This window comes from Heloderma suspectum, chromosome 4 (assembly GCF_057233095.1).
Source record: "Heloderma suspectum isolate Gila_16-S chromosome 4, 16-S_ref, whole genome shotgun sequence".
NCBI classification, from domain to species: domain Eukaryota; kingdom Metazoa; phylum Chordata; class Lepidosauria; order Squamata; family Helodermatidae; genus Heloderma; species Heloderma suspectum.
Window position 1 is genome coordinate 204,001,372 of NC_139461.1, and position 24,629 is coordinate 204,026,000.

Consider the following 24,629-nt stretch of genomic DNA (forward strand, 5'->3'; position numbering starts at 1 on the left):
ATATGTTTAGAATAGGTTGTATCTTAAAATGACCATTAAGCATCATTAAAGAAATACTAGGGCATTTAAACAACTTGTAGGCAGGTTTGTTGAACACTATAAAATGTATACTTTCTCTCTGGATAGGATCAGATTGCCAGTGATCAAAATCTGGGTAAATTACTAAAATTGCCATCTAGTAATGTAGTAGGTGATTTTGTTATTCCTCTTTCTCCTGTTTTGGGAAGCAAACAGTTCTAAGCAAGGAATTTAGCTGATGCATCCTGGAAGATTTTTGCTATTTGTTACATTCTTTTTTGGAAATAACTATTTGTCCTCTTCAGAATAAGTTAATAACTTTGTCTAATGCTTTATGTTTGGGATGCCTTCGAAATGACTTCATGCAGTAGAATTATTGCTTTTTCCAGTAAGGGAAGGAAAGAAACAACTGCCAAATTATACAATCTGGTTGGGGAAGTACACCTTCTCATTTTCCCAAGGTGCTGGTCAGAGGAGTCTTTGTAAGCGACGATGTGATATTACGCAACAAAATGCATGTTTGGGACAACTGAAGTATATAGAATCACACATATCCTGGTGACAAATCTCAAATGATTGGTATGGCATTCCATATTTCATATTTGCAATGGCTGAGACAAGCTTTTATTGCAGAATAACCTTTTCACTGAGCTATTTTTTACAAAGCCAGAAGTATCTGTTTTCAAATGCTTAGTTAGGAGTGCCCCAAGAATAGGGTTAACTCTGGTTAATGTCAGTACAGATGTAATGTTCGATCATGGGGTCTGTGGCCCATGACAAATCTCTTAACAGTTGGCTAGAATTATACCTGCAGTAGCTCTTTGTGATGCTCATTATTTATTTTGCGAAGAATCTCTCCTTGTTTTATGTTTTAAAAGACCTGAATATTATTGTTTTATACCTAATATTGTGTGGACCATATAGTTGGCAGGTAATTTAGCGCCAAACATTTTTTTCATTCCAGCCTAAGAGCTACAGTTTTGGAGCCTCTATTTTTTTTCATTGCAAAACCTACTTTGGTAATTTGCAATCCTTACATATTAAAACCATTAATTGTGTACCAATCTCAATATCTCAAGGTGACCTTTCTTTCAGTAATGATGTTGGTCTATGTGCAGATAAGGGAGCAGGTGTTGGAGGAAGTGTATTTGGTTACCTGTTTCTAGTTGTAGTGTGGGTACCAGCCTACAAATGGGTACTTCAGACTTCTCCTGCTTAATTCTCTCACTGCTGGTAACCACACGCATGTTAGCTGAGACAGAACAACCCTTCCTCTGATGCTGGCTGATGGAAAAATGCAGTAAAATTTTGAGATTTACTTTCAGAAGTAACACTTCTTCGTGGTCTCTGTACATCACACATATGGGCTCTGTGCTTGCACAGAGCCTCAACATTCGGGAACTTTCTATAGCTGAGGAGTTTTGCCGGGAACTCCTCCCCTGCCATCCTAGTGCGCATAACCCCAGCGGGGTCCTGCTTACTCCCTCAGTTCTTCTTCGGCCACCATTATGGTAGCCTTGCGGGGAACACCGCTCATCTATTTAGACTGTGTTTTGGACTTGCTGAGGTTTCATTCTACTTTTTCTTCTTTAATTTTTCTCTCTTTTTCTGCTTCATTGTTATTTGTTTTTGTTGAGACGATCTCTGGATCATAAGCGCCTCAGGGCATATGGCCTTGAAGGCATCCTTCCGAAGGTGCATGAGGTGTGGCAGCAAACTCCCACCAACTGACGAGCATTCTCTGTGTGTGTTTTGTTTGGGAGAGAGCCACCTTTCCTGAGTGGCATTCATATTTCCTTAAATATGTAAAGATTACAGTTTGCTTTCCATTCTGTCAATGCTATTTGCTTCACAGCTTAAAGCTGTTAACTGTTATTTCAGGATGATTTCCATTCACTTTAGCACTTGCATGGATTAGACACACCCAGTAGCGGTGATCAAATGTGGACTGTCTTCTATATGAATTTTTTTATTTAGCTCTCCTTTAAGTATCCACAACATGTTGAGCTTTATCCAAGCATAACATCTTATCTTATAACTGCAGTTTAGAAACATTGTCTAATATGAGAGTTCTTTAGAGGTTTTTCTACCTCCTGATCTTTCAGCAGGGTTTAAAAGTGAACTTTTGGTAAAATATTGTCATTGTACTGTGACCATGATAAAGCTTAGCATACCTAAAAGTGGAAATGGACTTAAGAGCCCTTGCTGTAGTCACTGCTCTTATTTCTCATTTTATGTCCATTTCCTGTGGGTATTTATTTTCTGCTGAGAGGCTAACTGCTTTTGTTTCATTTCCTCAGCAATAGAACTCCTTTCTTGCTTATTTCAATATGCATTTAATATAGCATGTTAGCAAGCATCAGTTGTGTCATTGGGTCAAAAACTTCATCAACTGCCTTCAGTGAGTTAGCTAGTAAAACAATTCTGGCTCTGCTCTGGTTCTAGTTGCACATTCAAAAGGTATGTGACTAATTGCACCGGAATGTAGGTTGATATTGTGCATTTGAATGTGCACTCCATCAAAAGCAATATGGTGCCAATAAATAGCATCTGCACTCAGATTTGTATCTGATTAACACTTCATGTGTTAATCTGCTCACCAGTGTGATGATGTCTGTGCTACCCAACAATGTTTTGTGAATGGCAAGTGTTGTGGTAATTATCACTATTGGTACTATTTGCATTTCAAGTCCGTCTGACTTCACTGTTTACAAACCACCACTACCCAGCATGTGTATATAAAAATCTGCCAACCTAAGGTTAACACATCATGCATCTGAAACGTACAGTGTCCACGATAGCTTATGCCATAATAAATGTGTTAGTCTTTAGATGCCACAAGACTCTTGCTGGGGGGGAGGGGGAGATTGCTGTGGCTGACTAACACAGCTACCTCTCTGGAAATTGTTCTTCATCTGCAATTCCCAATCCAGCAAAAAGTGTGTGTGTAAGCCTGATTCTGTGCATGAATCTCTTTAGTTGGATCAGGGTGATTGTGTCTTTTATCTGCTGTATTTGTTTTACTTTCAACGCTTTTGTACTGGATAGAATTTTGCTCTTCTCTGTACCCCTATAATATAAGGAAGCCTTGTACAAGGGCTATATTAATTACCTTACCAACAAGTGGGAATGGCCTATAAGCAGCCTGCTTCCATGCCTTGTCACCACGGGATGTGCTCCTTCCCCTGTAAGGAGAGGGCTAGAACATATGCTTTGCATGGAGAAGCCCCCAGGTTCAATTTCTGGCATCTCGAAGAAGGGAGGGAAGATGCCTGTATGAAACCCTGGAGAGACATTGCTGGTCTGTGTATATTGAGCTAGAGAGACCGATGGCCTGACACAATAGAAACTAGCTTCCTATGTTCCTAAGAAGACTAAGAAAAGTTAACAAGACATTTGTGTAATATCTTGAATCTTCAGCATGCCAAATTGAATGTTTGTGGTACCTTAACTGCTTTTTATTTGGGAACCTTACTGAGGAAACTGCCTAGGAAAATTGTGAATAGCAGTAACCAATAGCTTCTCATTACTTCTGAAGAAGTACAGTATTTAAATAACTAGAAATGAATCAGTGGATCAGAAACATTAGGTTATTACTTGTAGTATAGGAACAACAAATTAGGGGGCTATCAAACAGTTGAAGACTTTATTTACTCCTGAAAGCTATTAAATCCAACAGGGTCTCAAACAAACCTTTGGAAAATGAGATTCTTGATACTGGAACTTCTCCAGATTCCAATTTCCTCACCAGTCATTTGTTGGTGCCCCATTCCAACATTTGTAACCTTTTTATTATTTACCTGTATTAGCCTCTCATTTACTCATGATCAGGTTTGCCAGCAATACCTTAGTGTTATGAGCCTGTGAAGTCATATTTGACCAATCACCACTTCTCTGTAGTTCATAGCACTGACATGCACAGCAGAAAAATACTGTACAAGGTAAAGCATTGGGATTACAGCTGAAAAGTTGTACATTTCAAAAAACACTGAACTGATAAGCCTGTCAGTAGTGCGTACACTCCAAAGTGTGTTTTGTACCCATCTTGATGGAATAGCGGTGACTTTCTCTAACAGATTTAAGAAGGGGGGTGGGCTTCATACAGACCTCAGACTTTCTAGAAATTCTTTTCTGAATAGACCTATCAAGAAATATTTCAAAGTATATGGATGTTGTGGAATTTGAGCTGGTGGGTTAAGGTGAATAGGTATAACTGGGAATGGCATTGTTTGGATTGCTTCTTTTGCTGGATTTGAGATCGAAATCTTGCATGTTGATGTCGAAAAGAACCCCCAAAACTATTTCCACTTCACCTTGCCAAAAGGGAATCCCTTGGTTTATCTCTTGCTGATAGAAATGAACTGGAACTGTTCTTCTGACCTTGTCAGGAGATGTTTGACCTTCTTTCCTTGGCAGAGAAGTTGGAACATGTTTGTTTTTCAAGGGTTAGTAGCTTTTTGGCAAGTAGACAGCAAATAAAACCTTTGTAAGAATGGAAAGACCTATAATGGAATGGTGAAATACAGTTTAAGATCTTTGTTTTATATCCCATTGTATATTAATTGAGAGAATAACCCCAACCTTCTCTTTATTCATGGAATGACACATGCCAAATAAAATGAATTCATAGCAGTAACTATCCTTTTTAGTAGAGTTTCGGTCTCTCCACAATAGATTAAAGAGCCTGTACTTTTGTTCCAGATGCCCTTGTCCAGACCCACACAGAGTTATGCAATTCCTATTGCATCAGCTTTTTATTCCCACAATGTTTTGTCATAAGTATAGTTTGGCAAGATGAGCAGACTACTTAGATTCTCTTGTGTATGAGTTGTTTTTAATATTTATGTCCACATATTGGACCTTATGTGAGAGTTTGGGTAGAACACAGTGGTGCGTGGAGTGGAGCTTATATACAATTTACAGATCTGAAATACCTGGCCTGGATCCAAGGCTTTCTTTAGTATGAATTTGCCATTTGCAGAAACCCGCATGGGTCATTATGTCAGCCACTGTTAAGGTAGATTTCCATGTAACTGTACTGTCAGCATCCTGGTCTGCTCTTGAAGCTACTCAGTTAAGTTCACATACACATAAAAAGAGACAATCTGATTCTAGAGCAGGGGTGGGCAACTTGTGGCCCTTCAGATGTTTTGGCCTATAATTCCATCAGCACTAGCCAGCTTAGCCAATGGTGAGGGATCACGGGTGTTGTAGGCCAAGAGATCTGGAGGGCCACAAGTTGTCCACCCCTGTTGTAGAGGGTCTTTCTCTGTAGTAAACTATTCAGTCTACCAGAATGATCAATAATGTTTTCACATTCAGAGTGTGCTAATCTTTCAGCCCGTTGTCCATGTGGTCTTGTTGGGATATTTTGCGATGAGCACCCAGGCTGATTTGATCGGTTTGGGGTAAAGTAGTCCATTTTCTAACATGCGCTAACAGCATATGTTAGTTGGTATTACAAAAATGCCCCCATTAGACCTGAAGATCACACACTGCCTAGATATGGGTAATGTACCGTTTACATTTAAAGTTGGATCTGTGGGAATGAATCTGCGTAGAAACAGATTTGTATGACAAGGACCACTCCTTAACATAGGAAACTGTGCTTACTAAATATTTTATTTCTGGGATTTATACCCTGCACCTTCAATGCCACATTTCCCATGGCAGCTTACAATCTCAAAACATGAATCGGGAATGCTAAGGACTCTGCTTAAAAGATATCTGGGAAGGAAGGTGAGAATTGGTGTGCTGTGGTTTGGGATGATATCTTAGCTTCTTCCTTAAGAAATGTACAGCAGGACTTTTAAACAAAGCATAAGAGAAGAATTTCTTCTGGGGCTGCAATGTGTGAATCAAAATATTTCCTATATATTTATCAGATGGGAAATCTTTAATAATTCTGACCTAGGCTCCCAATCTCTTGTTCCAGAAAATGCCAAACTTATGATAACTAAGCTCAAATTAAGTGACCTGGTGGAGATGCATGTTGGCAGACAATCCTGCCGCTGCCAGTTAGTGTCCCACCAGTAGTGATAACCAGCTTCAAGATTGGCAGGTTGTGCACCTCCTAGCTGAGTCTGTGCTTCAAAGAGGCTTGTGTTGGTATGGATCCAGGCAGTATTTGTGGCATCACTGTGCCTCAGACTTTCCTCTTGAGCAGCTTTGGAGTTTTAGATCTGTGCTTTGGAGTCACATGTGCCATTTTTCCTACACATAAATCATCTCTATGTAGAAAACAATCATATGAAAATTGGGCAAGCATCTTTAGCCATGATTCTCTTCAGAACATAGAGCAATATTATATATTGTGTCATCCAAATGCCTATATCGTAATATCATTTGGACACCATGAGCATTATTAAACCTCTGAAGCTGATTTTAAAGAGCCATTACCAAGACATTTACACACTGTTCAGCAATTAGAAATGTATAGAACTTTTTTTTAATACTAAGGTTATTCTGCTGTAGGAAAGGCTCTTTAATATGGTGATTTTGAATGTGCTGTACAACTCCAAGTACTTTCCACTTCATAAAGTTCCATGTTTGTAGTCTTTGCACATCTGTGTAGTAATATCCCTCTTACCTATAAACTTGACAGATGTTTATGAATTGTACATTTCATTCATAGTTAAGTTAAAATCTTAAACTTTCATTAAATGTTCAGTACCTTGATGTTTCATTTGTTTGGTAACCAGATTCTAGAGCAGTTACCCTAATGGCTTCCCCCCTCCACCTAAATGGTCCAGTATACTTTTAACCAGTATTATGTCTGATTTATCTAGCCATTATCTGTATCTTTTCATCAACATTTTTAAAATTAACTCTTTGGCTTTCATGCAATACCATACTAGGCTTATCAGTAAATTCAACAAAATACCCAGCGTACACACACATTACCATCCAGTGCCTCCATTCACAACACAATATGGATTGTGCTTGTCCTCTTGTGTGAGATGAAACCACACAATAATAATAAATAATAATAATTTATTAATAATTCCAGAAATACTCCAGCAGTGAGGACCAGATCCTATTAAAAGACAGTTCTTAATTGTACCAACTTACTTTGTTTACTGGACACAGATTTTTAAAAGGAACTTCAAGATTTCTAATAATTCAGTTCTCTTTTTCCATCCCTCCCTCCCTCCTTGTTGACTGGCCCTTGTTCCCTTTTTCTCCTCCCCCATTTCCATAACATTTCACTAACTGACTTTTATTCTAGATTTCCCCCCCAATCAATTCTGTCTTTTCCTGAGCTAACTTGAATCTAATCTGACACAATCTTCCTCCCTTTTCAGTTTCAGATTGGTGTTTTAAATGTTCATTGCAACACTGAAGCCTTGTTACACAATACTACATTTGGGAAGGACGGTGCGTGTGTGTGTGTAGCGGGGGCAGGGGGTGCGCCGGCTTTGTTTTGATTACACTGTTTTCTGGGATTCCCTAACTACTTCTCATATTTCCTCTTATTGTTCCTTACTTGTTGCATATTTTCCTACCATCTGCTTTCCTGAGATTCAGCTCCCATTGTACTGCTGCCTTCTATAAACTTGCTCTTGATTACACAGAATTTAATGACTGGCATACAGAGATGCAAGCTCCATACTGCCACAAGTTTTGCTGGAGTCTTTAACCATTCAGTTCTTACACTGAGCTAGCAAATGACCTCTAGCTCAATTCTTACTTTCCAGGCTTCTCAAAGACACCTAGATCCTGATGGACCGCTATGTATATATGTACAACTTGTACTTCAAGTTTGACTGTGCTTCTCCCTAATCTTGCCTTTCCTAAAGCATTAAACTTTCTACCTTTCCTTTTCCTCTATGCTATGTGAGTAGCAAAAAAGAGAATGCTTGGAAGGGAAATAGTCTTCTACCTCTCGCTACCTCAGAAGTGCTCCTTGTGCCTTCTCTCCTGCTCTGAATGTCACACCTGCTTTTTAATCTCTTGTTTTTCATGCAATAAATCCCCACCCCCCGTTCGTTTTCTATTTTAGCTGTTTCTCCACAATCTCCGGAGGCTCGAGACAAATCAGATTTGTACTTACCTTCCTCAGTTCTTGATTCAGCCGCAGCCTAGACAGAGTGGATGGGGAGGAGTCTTCTCTGTAGTCTGTTGGCATTCCATTTCCCTTACCAAGTAGCCTTTCTACAGCCACCTAATTTTGAGTGTGTGTACCTAGAGATGGGTTCTCAAGACAGAATGGGGATTCTGCTAGTGAACTGCCAATCCCATGGTCCACTCAGGCAGGAAGACTGTTAGGCAAGGATGATCTTGAGGGTTGGCCTGGATGTTTGTCGGTCACTCAACCTTCACTCTCCAACACCCTCTTGTCTAGTGTGACTCAGAAAGTCGTGGTCTTTGTGACAGTCATATTCTGTCTTAAATGTATATCTGTGGCAGGGCATACTCTATCTGGTATTTTGTTCTGAATAGGAAGAAGATGGTCTGGGAGTGATGGAAGTCTGTGTGGCTCCTTTGTCAGGGTCATATGATTACCTGTTGGGGCTTAGACTTATGGAGAGTCTGAAATTCTTTAGGCATGAGTGACCTGTTAAGATAGTTCCTCCCTTATGCTTTTCTGACAGATCTGTGGGATTTTTCTGCTGGCATGACTGTTGGTCCTATTGAAGTCCTAGTTAACATCTGAAATGGAGAAATGGCTTGAGTGACTGACTTAGACACCCTCTCCTGCCAACTAGAGGTCAGCTTCTTGGTCTGTGAAAGCTTGGGCAGTGAAGTGAAAGGAAAGATGACTAGAGCAAAGGTGGTGGTAGACTTGTAATTAATCTGACCGCTTGCAGGTGAGAGCTCATTTTAGCATCTGTTGCATGGCTATGATTGTGATGAAGAAAGCATACCTCTCCCCAAGCATTGCATCTCTGCAGTGCCATTTAGTGGAAAAGTAGCAAGTGGGTAGGAGTCTGTTACATCTTGTCCAGTGGGAGGCATTGCGGGGACCCTTGGGCAACTTGACCAATTTGCTTTGCACTTCACATACAAAATTCAGAAGAGCCATGCTGGATAAGACTGAAGGTCCATCTAGTCCAGCATTCTGTTCAGTGGCAAGCCAGCTGTGCACAGAAAACCCACAATCAGGACATGAGTGGAACAGCACCCTCCCACCCATGTTGCTCAGCAACTGGTATACTTAGACTTACTGCCTCTGATACTGGAGGTAGCATCCAGCCATCAGGACTAGTAGCCATTGATAGCCTCCTCCTCCAGAAATTTGTCGAATCCCCTTTTAAAGGCATTCAAATTGGTGGCCATCACTACATCTGGTGGTAAGGAATTCCATAGTTTGCCTATGTGGTGTCTTGCTCATTTGGGCCTAGGGGCTACTGTCCTGGCAGTTCCAGTCTTTCTTGAACAGCCTGTCCCTGAAGGTGTTGCTGATAGACTGTTGCCCTGCCCCATGGCCACTGGCTTAAGAGTTTTCACAAAGCTTCATCTGGGCTCTGATGCTACTTAACATCTATGTGAAACTGTTGGGGAGGGATGCCTGGAGATTTGGTGTGCAGTGTCAGTATGTTAATAATGGCCAACTCCATCTGTCTCATTTTTATCTAACCTTGGGGAAGCAATAGAAGCTCTGAATGGAGCTTTTAAGTTAATAATAGATTGGATGAGGGTGAACAAACTAAAATTTAAATCTGGACAAGATTAAAGTACTGTTAGTAGGGAATCTGGCTAATCCTAGAATTGGTAGGTTGGTTTGAGTCCCCTGAAAGACTAAGGTTTGCAAACCAAGTGTTTCCTTGGATTCAGTGATACTCCTGCATGTTCAGGTGGTGGTGGATGCCAAGAGTACTTTTTCCAAACTTTAATTGGTATGCTAGCTCCACCCTTTTTCTATAGAAGAACTGCCTAGCCACTGTAATACACATTTTGCTGATATCCAGACTGGATTACTCTAGCACAAGCACACTCTACATGGGGCCCTCTGGCGAGTTACAACTGGTTCAGAGTACAGCTGCTATACTGTTAAACATTGCTGGCTGCAGGGAACATACCATGCAAATTTTGGCTTCTTTTAGGTTTCAAATGTACTTAAAAGTGCTGATTTTGACCTTTTAAGGCCCTAAATACCCTGGTACCATACCTTAATCTTGACAGCCAGGACTGCCTTCTCCCACATTATCTACCCATACCTTAAGAACTTCCTCAAGAGTCCTTGCTCTGGGTTCCTCTGCCATCCGAAGTATAGTGGATGGTGATTCAAGACTGGGCCTTCTTGACAGGGGCACTAGTGTTGTTTAGCTTCCTCCCAGGGGAGGTCTATTCTCACTTCCTTGCTCCTGAGAGCCCTTGTGACACTTTCTGATTGTTCTTCAAATGTTAGACACAAAATGGAGGAACGTTTGTTCTCTGTAACAATGTCAGTTATCCCATTTTGGTTTGCATAGGCAAAAATATGAAATACCAGTTTACAGTTCAAAAGACTATAATCGTATGCATCAGCCTTTATGAAAGAGAGTAATACGTTGCAAGGATATGCCGTTGGATCAGACCAAATACCTAACTCATTCAGCATTCACTTCCCACAGTGGCCAACCAAATGCCTATGGGAAAGCCACAGGCAGGACATAAGTGCAATAGCACTTTCAGTGTCGTGGTGAAATGTGCTGAAAGGGTGTGTTGTGTGGGTGGGGGAATTAATTATAACGAATTATTTTAAGTTAGCTGACCAAAATGTCTTAACTGGAACTAAGTAGCAGTGAAGATATTTTTCCATTTGTCCCTTTTCCTAATAATGTATCCTTTACTTGTCTAGATTGACAGCAGGTAAATATGCAAGCGGCTGATATGCACAGACACTTTTGGTTAACTGAGGTGGAACAATTGATAACTCCAGTGGACAAAGCATATTCATTTTCAAGAAACTGCATTTCATTGTAGTGTTGTAATCCTTTTTATGGGGTTTAAACCAAACTGTAGTTCAAGTGCCAAAGTTCTTTATAAATCCTTTTGAAAAACATTAACTCCTTTAATTCTTCCCAAATCAGAATGATGAGATTAGTAATTAGACAGACAATAAGTACAAAGTTTTAAGATATGTTGTAGTTTTAGGCAAAACTGAATTTAAAATCCAGAATGTATTTTTCCCTAGCTGTAGTAGCGTATCTCACTATTTTTCCTGTTCGCAAATCATAACCACAAGGAAGGGTTATTCACCACTTAGGAATGAATGTCCATCTGTTAGTTATTATCACTGCTGAGCTGCAGCCCCTCAAAACTAGAACTTGAAAGAAATCTTAAGTGTTATGTACATCTCTTCTGTGCTTCCTCACTCCCTAAAGCCCCCCTCCTAAATGGGGTTAAACGTTCTGCACTATTATTAGTAGGAAATCTTTCATTAAATTCTCTTAACACTCATGAAATAGAATTTAGTCCCAAAATTCACATGCTCTTTTGCTTGTCATTTATATTTTCTGTTTGACATTGTTTTCTAGTAAAGGAATGCTCCATTAAAATGTAATGGTGGGCATAGCTGCTTCAGGAGTCATCTCCATTTCTTCTTATATGCTGATGTCAGCATAGTTTTTTTAAAAGTTGGTGATAAAGGAATTCTTTTCAAAGCACATTGTTCATCTGAAGGACTCATTAATGAGATGTTCATGCGTTTATCATAGGAGAGCAGTTGTATAAGATTTCCATTTTTATCTTTAATCACAGACTACAAAAATTCCATTATTAAAACTAAAGGCCCTGCAGATGACATGCAGGAAGGACTGATCTTAGCTGGGAATTTCCTGCTGTCTGAACTAGCTGGGATGACTGAGTTCATTACTGAGATAATAGCTGGAGGCTCCATTGAAGAGGTATACATTTATGATGGAGCTGTATAGTGCAACAGTTTACAGAAGGATTAGGGATCCTTTTCAGCCTTCTTGAAAGCCAATAAGATCGTTGGAGGTTACGTGACTTGTGGTCAGTCATAATGGATATTATTAAGGCATTAACATGCAAACACACAGCCCTGGTGAGTAAGACCATTCTTAGACATCATATTTTCCCTTGGGGCAGAAGAGGTGAATCCAACCCATTCTGTTTCAGTAGTGACACTTGCTTAGTTGTTTCTTAGACATCCTTCTAATATGGTGGCAGTATTGTGCTGATTTCAGAAGTTAGAACCATGGTTTAAAAAAAAAAAAGCACGTGTATGCAGTATTGATTTTATTGCATAACAGAGGGACTTGAGGTAAGATATTTTCCAGAGTGCTTATCACAGAGTTTAAGTAGTGAGAAAACCACGTGTTTATTCCTTAGGGCAGTATCCAACAGGACACTTAAGCCCCACTAATTCTTTTGTGCCTTGCTGATTCCATCGTGCAAGTGGTCCCTACCACTTGCACAACGGCAATTTAGTGCTTGTGGGGGCAATCCAAAACTAGCAGAAACACTTGTTTCTAGAATGGGGCAGGTCAGCGGAGCATAAGGGAGCTATGCTGACCTGTCCTGATCCAAAAAATGAATGTTTGTGCTTGTTTGGGGGCTTCCTCTAAGAAGCGCTAAATCTCCACTGCATAAGTGGTGGATCCTGCTTGTAGAAGGAAATCTGCAGGGGCAGAAGCGACCCATTGGATACTGCCCTTAATATCACATGGTATCTAACTACTAATGCATAGTCTTCCATTGCAAACATATTTATGTTCATATTGAGAACCACCTTCATAGCCTTGGTAGGACAGAAGAGCAGGGTATACATTTAATTGGTTTTTTAAAAATCAGATTCAAGGAAATGACCCAGCATAATCTGTAGAAGTAAAGCATGTCACTGGCTAACTAAAGCAGTCTTTTTATATAGAGATGCTTGGAGCAGAATACGAAAAAGTAGACTTTAGTAACAATGGCTGCTGTGAAGAATATTAGATAACCGGTTGAAATGAGCCAAATATTTTCTTGTCTTTCACCCAACCCCAAAGATCCCAAAGAAGAGCTGTGATAAGACCAAGATGCTTCTAAAACCCAAGTTGAAAAAGGCAGAAAAGGTTGTAGGTCTGTAACTGATTTGTGAATGTAGGAGAAGCAAGGGGGAAATGCTTAAGGAAAGAACATGGGAAACGGGTAGCTAACAACAAAGTTAGGAGTATAATGTGCTTTCATTTAGAATAAAGATGGGTAATTGTGGACCTACCTGTCATATTCTTTTAAGAATTCCAGGAAAATTCGCTTAATTTTAATATTTATTTGTAAAAGTAATTGTATCCCATCTTTCGGCCCTCATGTGTACTAACCAGGGTGATTGGATGTGGATATATAATTTTATCATCACTTTCCTTCCATCTCTTTCTTCCCACTAATAATGAAACTAACTAAACTAACATTTTACATTATAACAAGGATGTGAGAAATAAAGATTTGTTTTTAATAGCTGTAGATAAGTATGCTCAACTTTAGATACCTTTTTGTTAAATGTGAAAAATGGCCAAACCGAACATATTCCTCAATGCAATCATATACAAGTCTACTCAGAAGTAAGTCCCACTGATTTCAATGGGGATTATGCCCAAATAAGTGGGTATGAGATTACAGCCTTAATATAGATAACACTTTTCTTTTAGGCATGTGTGTTTGAAGTGCAGGGAGGGGTGCTGATAGATTTGATAAATAGGTGACACTTTTTAATTCATGAAAGCACTGAAGAAAGTTGTATTTGAGAAAGCAGAATAGAGTCCACCATTTTTTATAGGGAAAGGGATAATCAAGGAGTTAAAAACAGAGTAACAATTTCCAGGTATTTACTTAGTTAGATTACTTTAGGAAAAACTATTCTCTTCTATTTTGATTCTTTGCTCTTCACACTACACCAAGGTCTTGGATATTTGCCAAAAGCTGTCACTGTCTGTCAACCAATAAAGTTTACTTAAAGCTATGCCTTGGTGATCTAACACTTGAATAATTTACTATCGTAAAATAGTTTAAAGTACAAATGTTTTATGCTATGCCAAGCTGGACGCTAAAGATGTTTTGTCTAAAACATGAGATAATGGAAAGTATATTGTGGCATGTGAATGACTTTAGCCTTTTGGTGGTAAATGTTTGCTTAACCAGAAAAGAATGTGTTGAGACTCTTGCCAGTGGAAAGGTATTGCCATACTTTGCATTAAATTACTGTAAATAAATCAGTAAATATGTTTCTGTTCGTGTGTTAATCCACGAGTAATGAAAGCTCTCTTTGAATTAGAAATGCTATATACTGTTATCCTTTTTTAAAAGGTCTCAGTAAGAACTGGTCATAATTACTGTGGGTTGAAAGAAACATGAAACCAAATATTTTCATGATGATTGAAGCTGGATTTGAGGGAAGTGGCCATTGCTTATAGTTGTTTCTTCCAAAACTAGAAAAAGCAAGTTGCATATTTTAACATCTTGAATTTAAAAAATCTAATTCCTGATACAGTGTTATGTAATAAATAGTGACATTTACTAGCAATATTGGTCTATACATTGGGGGTATTGGTAAGGAATTCTACAGCAGGTGTAGTTTGTAGAAGGCAAGATTAGGTAAGGCGGTAGGAATCTATGTCATAAGAATACTTTGGATTTGAACCCTAAATTCACTGGATTTAGTAGCTTGGTAGTCATTTAATAATTACAATTCCTTTGGTTTTTTGTAGTAATTGCTGAGATAGTGTTGATTGATAATAGCTTTAGGGTTTGAAAATTTTGCTCCTGAGATGTGTAGAATCTCTTATGTTTAGCATTCTTATGTTATAATTATAAGGAATAGGCTTGGTTAAGATTACTGCAAGTATTTAGAAACACTCCTGGCTTTGAATGCATCCTCCCAAGGAGAAAGTCTCCCTTGTATGGTATTGGCTGGTTGATCCAAGTCACATGAATAAACCAGAACACACAAATAAATGAGGTTTTCTTTTGGAAGTTCAGTTTGCAGCTGTGGATGTGAGGAGCTCTAGATTAAACTACAAGGCTATAGCATTTTAAATTCTATTTCCACAAACAAACAATTATTAACTCTACCAAGCAGTTAAATTTCAGATATCATTGTGCTACAAAATGGTGCTATTCTGTTAAATTTTATCATACACAAAGGGAAACTTCCAACATTTGGTATGTATGGATGGACCCCTTGCTGAACATTGGTAGTTCAGGAGGTTGTAAATTCCTCCTTGAGAGAGGGAGTGATGCATGCTGCTTTAAAAGAGGCAGTAATTAGACCACTCCTGAAAAAGCCTGAACTGGACCCGGAGGATGTTAACAGTAATAGACCAGTGGCCAACATCCCCTTCCTGGGCAAGGTGCTTGAGCGGGTGGTTGTAGGGCAGCTCCAGGCATTGTTGAATGAAACGGATTATCTAGATCCATTTCAGTTGGGCTTCAGGCCTGGTTTTGGAACGGAAACTGCCTTGGTCGCCCTGTGGGATGACCTCTGCCGGGAGAGGGACAGGGGGAGTGAGACCCTGTTGATTCTTCTGAACCTCTCAGCGGCTTTCGATACCATCGACCATGGTATCCTTCTGGATAGGTTGTCTGGGTTGGGAGTTGGAGGCACTGCATTACAGTGGTTCCACTCCTACTTGGATGGCCGATTCCAGAAGGTGGTGCTGGGGGATTATTGCTCTGTGCCATGGCAATTGTGCCATGGGGTTCCACAGGGCTCTGTTTTATCCCCTATGCTGTTTAACATCTACATGAAACTGCTGGGGGAGGTTATCCGGAGGTGTGGGCTGAGGTGCCATCAATATGCGGATGACACCCAGCTCTACCTCTCTTTTTCATCAAATCCAGGTGAGGCAGTGGCTGTTCTGAATCAGGGCCTGGGCACAGTAATGGACTGGATGAGGGCCAATAAACTGAAACTCAATCCAGACAAGACGGAGGTACTGTTAGTGGGTGGTTTGTCTGCCCGGGTAGGTGATATTCAACCTGTTCTGGAGGGGGTTGCACTCCCCCTAAAGGATCACGTTCGTAGTTTGGGGGTGCTCTTGGATCCTGAACTGTCACTTGAGGCACAGGTGAACTCAGTGGCACGGAGCACTTTTTATCAGCTTAGGCTGGTATACCAACTACGCCCTTATCTGGACAGAGATAGCCTAGCTACAGTGATCCATGCTCTGATAACTTCTCGTCTGGATTACTGCAATGCGTTATACGTGGGGCTGCCTTTGAAAACGGTTTGGAAACTTCAGCTCGTCCAAAATAGGGCAGCAAGATTGTTAACAGGGACTGGCCTGCAAGCTCATATTACTCCAGTACTTTTCCAGCTGCACTGGCTGCCAGTCCATTTCCAGGCCCGATTCAAAGTGCTGGTATTAACATTTAAAGCCCTTAACAGCTTGGGGCCAGGTTATCTGAAGGATCGCCTCCTCCCATATGTGCCTGCCCGGACCTTAAGATCATCGTCAGCGGCCCTCCTCCGTGAGCCCCTGCCAAAGGAAGTGAGGCGGGTGGCTACGAGGAGGAGGGCTTTTTTTTGCTGTGGCACCCCGGCTCTGGAATGAGCTCCCTAGCGAGGTTCGCCTGGCACCTACATTGTATTCCTTTCGGCGCCAGGTGAAGACCTTTTTATTCTCCCAGGCATTTTAGCATTTTAGCTTTCTGAACTTTTAGCTTTGCTGTTTTAAATCTGTATTTTAAACTCCTGCACTGCGGCTAGGTTTTATTGTGGTTGCGTTGTTATATTGTGGCTTTAATGTTCTATATATTTTAAATTGTTTTATTGTGTGCTGTTTGGTTTTAATTTTTGTGAACCGCCCAGAGAGCTTCGGCTATTGGGCGGTATAGAAATGAAATAAATAAATAAATAAATAAATAAATAGCTAGCTAGCTAGCTAGCTAGCTAGCTCAGGGCTTGTATATAATCATGAGTTGCATATAACTTGTCGTCCCACCCATCCCTGTAGGAAAACAGCAAGATTCAGGAATGGAGGTGATTCAAAAGGGCCCATCCATCCACTTTCAGGAGGATGGACACCAAGCAACTCTATGACAAGGCACTAGCACACAATTTTGCACTGAAATACAATTGAATTTATTAGGCAGAGCAGACTCAGCGGTGTTGGCGGGGTGATGCTTTAAGTTGTTATTGTGCCCTGCTGTGTAGGGAGGCACTTCGGGTTAATGGGCAGGTGTACAACAAAAGCCTGATCCTGTAGCAGAATGAAATGATAGAATGAAGCACTTGTCTTGAGACTGCAAGTGTACAATTAAATAAAACAACAGGTGGACCTCCAAGTTCCAGATGTATCTATAGGGTATATGTTAGCTCCATATGCTGAGGATCCTGACTCAAATTGGAATAAATGACTTTTAGGCACATTGCAGTTTCTCTTGTCTCCAACTTTTCAATCCACACACGTAGTCCAAGACAACAAAATACTAGAAGAAACTGAAAATAAAACATTTTGCATATCTCTCCTTCAAAACATGATTAAAATGGTGTATCCCATTTGGTAACAATGGTATAACCCAAATGGCTACGCGTCTCCCTTACTCTAGCCAGGTAAGTGACAATTAGTACAGAGACACATGCACACATGATTACACTGAAAGAGACTCAAAATTGGACATTCAGAGTGTGCCCCAGGATGGTTATGGTATTGCCACAGCACTTACTAAGTTGAGATTTGGCACAGTTAAATCAAGATTTATATTTATTTAATCAGTTACACCCTAGCCTCTTCCATCCGGGTAGGGTACTTAGAGCAGCTTATGCACCCAATAAAAATACCAAAAACAGATGAAAGATACCCTGATTACTAGAAAAATTTGAAAGAGAGGCATTTATATGTGTCTGTCAAATTATTAAGCTGTTATTTAAACTGTCAGGCTGTGGAAAGGAAAGATTTGATACAAAGACATTCTTACTAGAGAAACGCTAAAATGGAACAGTTCTACATCTTTCCCTCTAAAAGGGGTGGCAAGTAGTATACTTACACGTAGTCAAGGTACTTTCTCGTCTTCTGGAAACCCAAAATTTGGTGTGCCTGTAGCCCCCCAAAACCCTAAATACTATAACAGTCTGAAAATGGTCCATTTTTAGATCTGTCTCATGTCAGAGGCCAACAAATCAGTACAGAAATGCACACTGAGGCAGAATATTAAGCAGAGGGAGTTCTGTTACTGCTTCAAATACGTGTTCAAATACGTGAATGAGCTTTGGGGGATTTCCAGTGGTGGTCTGGAATGTCCTATGTTTACAGCATGCAAGCTGAATTGCTAGTATATAAAGGGATCGTTTGGGCTGACCAAGTCACCAGGGCATCAGATATTTAAGTTATTTTCATATAACCCCAGATGGTAAAATTTAGTTGACACCTTTTCTGAGGAATCCTGATAATTTAAAGGGGGGAAAGTCTGACGGTATTTGAATATCTGTCCCTTGAAATGGTAGACCAGTGTGTACAACAAATGGTCACAGTGCTTCAGCATTAACAAAGACACTGACATATGGTGCACACGTGCCCAAGATGCACTGATCCAGTATGAAATTAGACATTTTTATGTCATAATGATAAAACCTTTAAGACATGAAGTTTACCTTGTAAGAGAGGCCAGCTTTCCAGCATAGAGCAAGCAAGTCACGCTTGGAACAGAATTTTGGGTTGCAGAAGTTCCATTGCTTTTTCACATGCTTGGATTTGAGGGAGGGGAGAATTCTGCTAACATCCAGAAATATGCTACATATACTGTAATTCTCTAATATTTGCAGGCCGATTAACTTTTACAATTACTTTTTCAAGGTATGAAGAACTAGATGCCAACAAAGGCCTTCTAGACAATTTGAAAGGGAAGGTTGTCATTGAATACCCAACTTTGCATGTGGCTTTGCAAAAAATCAAGACAGATATGGTGATTCTTGGCCATGGTAAGAATAAAGGTGTTTTATTTTACTTAATAAAAATTGTTTTAAACAAGAAACAACTCAGGCATTTAATGTCCTTGTTAATGCCAGGAATGAGCATTTACTTTGGTATTGGCCTGTAAATATAAAACATTTTTGCTCTGTTTCAGTTATGCTCTCAGCAGTTGCAGATTGGCATATATGTTTATTCTTGCTAGTTAAATTTCATATAATTTAACTATTGCAATAGCATCATCAGCATTTTTCTACTTACCAGTTTATGATGTGTGAAATATATCAGAACAGCATAGTCCCTTGCTTCTGAGCCATCAAATTTGATAAGTAGATGAACATGCACCTGTCATACAAATACCCTTCTGGACTGTTTTGCACTGTGAATATCTGCAGTTGATTTGCTTTACCAGATCAAATGTCTGTTTGGTAATTGGAAGTTTATATTATTTTGAAAGCAGATACAATTCTGGAATATCTCCTTCAAATTATCGTTGGCTATATAACTGAGGAAATTCTGCTTCATCTACTGTGAAACCTTTAAAGTATCTTGGAAAATAATGTTTCCAGTTCATTTTTCTGCTCATCTTCTATATTCTAGAGTCATATTAGGCACAAATGGTAAAAAAAATTAAAGATCTTCCACAAAAATATTTTTTCATGTTAAGGACATGCTACCTCCAGGATCAGAGGCAGCATGCTTCTGAATTCCAATTCTGAATTGGAATTCAGAATTGGGGAGTGGAACTTGTGAATTTCCCATCAGCATCTGATTAGCAACTGTGGGGAACAGGATGCTGTACTACATAGGTGTGACAAAAGGGAGTCTTGCAAGGTAAGGGCAGGTTGTAAGACACCCTTTGCTTATTTCAGAGGCAAGTTTGCTACTGCCCATGTGATTTAATAATAACTCTTGGCCCAAACATATGGGATTCCAGTCTTCTGGCTTGTACCTATGGAGAAGGATAGACCCTTTCCCAAAGCTTCCTTTAGGGTGCAATCTTACGTGTATTTAGACAGAAAAAAAAGCCCCACACCTCCCAGCATTCCCCAGCCACCTATGCTGTCTGACAAGTGCTGGAAGTTGTAAGACTTCTTGCTGTATAAACATGCATGGGATTGCACACTTAATCTCCTAGAAAGCATGGTAGGATGCACTGAGTGGTCTAGGGCTGAGCAAGGCCAATCCAGGTTATGCAAAACAACTTAATCACTCCAGTTTCTAATGCAAAATACGTATTTAAGAATTAAGTGGAAAGAAGTTCAGAAATGGTCAGTTGCTTTTTAAAGTAAAATGAAACTTAGAATTAGCTGACTAAAGTTGACTTATGGTGTCAGTAATATAGTTGGAGGAAATAACGTCAGCAGAGCCAGCATTTAGGATGCCCCCTTAGGCCTACCCATTTACCACCTTGCTTTTGTAACCTTTGTGTCCACCCATTCATAAAAGGATGTTATATAAACAAACTTACACCACTTAGCAGAAAAAATCTGAAGTGAAGCCCTTCTGTGCAAACCACCCCTACGCTATTTAAATTTAAAAACTTTAAACTTTACATTTAAGAACTTCTGGTCTTCTGCCCCACCTTTGGATTCTTTATTTTTGAAAATAAGTAATAGAAATGCTACTTCCCCTTGTTGGTTGCTCTTCAGTATTTGCTGATGCTGCAAAATTTAATGGTTTGGCTCTGGTTATAGCAGAACAAGTGGTAGAAGTAGCCACAGCAAATACGTTTGCACAGTGTACCCCTCACATGAGCACTCCCTTGCACTCACATTGGTCGCTTTATATGGACCCTGACAGTAATTACTGGTGAAGGAATTACACTCTGAACGTGATGAGGAACTCTCCTGTTTTATAGCATATGTTCTCCAGCTGATATGTCTGAGTAGCGTAGGTAGGAAAGAAGAGAGAACATGAGCAAGTCAGGACAAGAAAGAAGGAATCAGTGATGTTGCCTTGCCTTGACTGAACAATCCAAGTGTCAGTCAGTTGCCAGGTCCAATTTTGAAGAAGCCAGTGGCATCTTAATGAGCAGACCTTTTGCAGCCAGGCATGTTGCTTTGAGTACAAATGGAATTAACTGAAATAACCAGGGGTGACATTTCAAGAACTGCCATTCTCATTGGAAAAAATCCAAAATCTATATTAGGGCAATACCTTTATTACTCCAACCAAAATGTCACAAAACGGTGTGCAGTCTTTTGAGTTTCACTAGGTCCTGTGTTGGCTTGTCCCTTACTCAAGTCCAATATGAATGCCTGCTATCTCCTCCCACATTCCATGACTACCTGAATGCTGACTCCATGGTTTCAACATCATCCAGTTCTCTCTCTCTCTCTCTCTCTCTCTCTCTCTCTCTCTCTCTCACACACACACACACACACACACACACACTTTGTTTACCATCTAGCCTGATGAAGAGCTAACTTTGCTTTTTTGTGCCATTCTCACTGAATCTCTCACGTTCCTCAGAGAAACTTTCCAGTGCGTTTTGTAGTGTATTTTTCTGTCGGAGGCTGCTTTCATCCTTTACCTAAATCCTTCCCATTTAGGAAGATGGGTAGGACCTTTCTGCTTAGGTAGGCATTTGCTGCTTTTTCAGAAGCTGAAAGTACTTAATGGAAGAAATTTAAATTCAACTGAAACCATGTTTTAGTTCCCTGCTTTGTGTGTTTAGTTGAATGTCCTGTCTTACGATTGAAACTTTTTATTGCAGGGCTTTATTGCATCATTTTATTGTCTGGATGTTTTAACTGATGTTTTTTAAGAAAGCCTTATTGGCTTGGAAGTGGAACTTAGAAATGAAAAGAACAGGCTGTCTAGAGATAATCTACAGAATGTTTCTCAGCTCTGGAGCACTTGGCAGGATTCTTGCAGCTGGCTAAGGCAGGTGTACAGAATGTAGCTAGAGGTTTCTCAAAGGTGTAGGCTTCTCGGTTTTTGACTCCGGAGTGCAAGATCAGGTACTTCAGGGTAGGTTTCAGTGGTTGGTTTCAAGTAAATCACAGTACTACAGTGCTGCATCCACAACCCTCAACAGGCAGTGTAGCTGCATACATAGAAGAAGGGAGTGTGATTGCTGTCCTCTGCTAAAAGTTTGGGACAAACCCCATGGAGCCTGATCAACTGTTTGGGGGTTGTTTTTATAGATGCAACAGGAGCAGCTGGGGTATCCTTTGGGAAGGCCCTGTTGGGCCAGACTGACTCACTGGCTTAGAAAGCAAAAACAAGTGTCTATTCAGTCAATAGGGGATGGCATACTTAACAACAGAGTAGCTTGACAATGAATTATATTGCATGACCTTCTAAAAAAATGTTCCTGAGTTCCCACCTTGTCTCTCTTGCTCCTGTCCATATATATTTATACACATACACAACCCTTTCCCAGTTTCAAGGTGGTTTATATCACAGTCGGGCTGTTTGAAGCCAGCAACCTACAATGGGATTCAATCCACGTGGGTTTTAACCCTCAGTGAGATTGTGGTGCATGCAGGGCTAGTGTGGCCACCATTTTGCATATGCAACCCCCGCGCAGGGTTGTCATGTGCGAACCTGGAGAGCATGGGTTATACGAGGGTTAAACAACCCTCGCATAACCCATGGTCTGTCTTAAGAGTTATATGAGAGTTGTTCAACCCTTGTATAACCCATGCTCATTGGGTTTGCACAACACAACAATCTCTGAGCAAGGGTTGCACTTTCAACCTGGTACCTGTGGACCCGGCGGCTCATCATAGGTTAACCCACAATGAGCCACAATGTGTCATCTGAACCTGGTCAATATATTTTTCAAAAAGCTTTTTTCTGCAAGTGTTTTTAGTAGCTTGAACATAGAGAGAACTTGATTTAATCTAGCTGCTAATCGCATAATATGGGTCATCTTTTCCCTGCTGAAAAACTTGTGGGCACTTGCTAATAAGAATGGGCAATTAAACATTCAAAACCTTGATGTTAAGCTGATTTCAAATGAGCCTCAGCCATTTTAAGCAAGCTTTGAGTTTGCATGATTTGGTTGCTGCCTGTATAGAATGTTACCTATTTGTATAAAAAATTAAGTGGTGTCATGGATAAACACTTCTGGGAAAACCAAACACTTCTGGGAAACAAATTGAAAGATTTGAAGAGTCTTTTGTTATGAGACCCAGGTACTTCGAAGAGATTTATGAGCCTGTCAAAACTGCACATACCTTCTGTTCTGGTCACCTTGAAAAGATCTTAAAATAGGCATTGCAATGAGATGAGCAAAATTCTGAATTGATATTCTTGTCTCTGAATGTCTAGTAATTCATTAATTACTTTTGTAATGGTAAGCAGTACATTAAATCCAAACTTTCTATATTTATCTTGCATATGTGTGTGTGTTTTGTTCTTTAAAATTGACAGAAGGAATTATGATTTATACAGGAATCATAATTCCTGTATGAATGCACTGTAAAATCAAGTATGCCATTTAAAAAGCGGCCAGTTCTGTAAGTATCATTGCACAGATTGTTTACACTGCTTCATTTAGTTATGATGTTCAATTTGATTAAAGAAAACACAGGTACTTATATTTCTGTCTAAAGGCACAGTCATTGCTAGAGTTACTGAGGGCACAATCCTATGGGGGTAGTTGTCTGCCTTCTAATTTGGAGGCGACCAACTATCCAATGCAGGGGTGGACACAGCATGAAGGGATCCTCTCCTTTGCATTTTAGCTGCCCTGCATTTGTGACTAGACAGCCAATTTTGGCTGTCTAGCTGAGGACATCGGAGCAGGAGGCAGGGAGACCAGACGACGCATAGGAAGTGTCATAACAACACTTCTGAGGTCTCCTCCCCTCCCTGCCCTTGGGAACACTCCCCTTTTACCCACTCTGTGCTGCAGTTACAAGAGCGGAGATGGGGAAGAACCATGCCGCCTACAATGGGGCGGGGAGTGCGGTTCCTGGGAACTGAGCTTGTAGCCCTGGCTCCAAGCTCAGTTCCCAGAAACCAACAAATCCTATGGCCATCTAGACACTGTCTAGCGGCCATAGGATTGCTCTCTGAAAGATTATAGAAGATGCAACAGTTTCTATCCCAGTATTCAGTACATACCTGGCATATAGATGGGAATTGATGATACACTAGATTTAATGTAGAGAGAACGTGACCTCGGGTGTTTCTGGTGAAGTCCTTTTATTTTCTTGTCCAGATTCATTTCATTTCTTAGATTTATGAGAGTCCTTTCTCTAAAAAGGACTCAAGGCATCTTACAGCAAGGGTTAAAACATTCAAAGATTTAACACTATTTTTTTTTAAGATTCCATGGAAGTTATACAGGTGCCCACTAGGTCATAGTATTATCCATGCTCCCCACCTGCACAACATTTCTGGACAGCTCAGTAATGATTTCCCATTCAGTCCCTCCTGGTAATCCTCTAAATAGGAACCCTTGACATCATATATACAAAAAGGCTAATTTGTGTTAAGCAATGTCAGTTATTGAAACACCCACAAGAAGCATTATGTTTATTTCCTCATCTAAGGAGGGGATGGTAAGGCTGTAGCAGGAGAATTGGGGTGAGCTGGAGGGTGGAAGAAGGAGAAGGGTGATGAGCACATCAGGAAATGAGTGCTCCATATGATAACATCATCAGCCAAGCATCAGTCAGTCCTGGAACTCTGGACAGCTTGAATCCATAACATCTTCTTTGGCTATTAGACATGCAAGCACTATGTTGAGATGTTGAAATATACAAAATGGCAACATATCTTAATTTTGTTGAAAGAATTCCAACATGAAACAATCTTCAA

At 40.2% G+C, this 24,629-nt stretch overlaps 1 protein-coding gene across 5 annotated transcripts in view; it reads left to right on the forward strand.

Moving 5' to 3' along the window:
- The window catches only part of ZNHIT6 (zinc finger HIT-type containing 6), a 211,618-nt gene that overhangs the window by 22,164 nt on the left and 164,825 nt on the right, over positions 1–24,629 (forward strand). For all 5 annotated transcript variants that reach the window (XM_084852040.1, XM_084852039.1, XM_084852042.1 and 2 more), the window contains one exon: positions 18,735–18,859. In XM_084852040.1, coding sequence (XP_084708166.1) covers positions 18,735–18,859 — 125 coding nt within the window. The remainder of the gene's footprint in view (positions 1–18,734; positions 18,860–24,629) is intronic.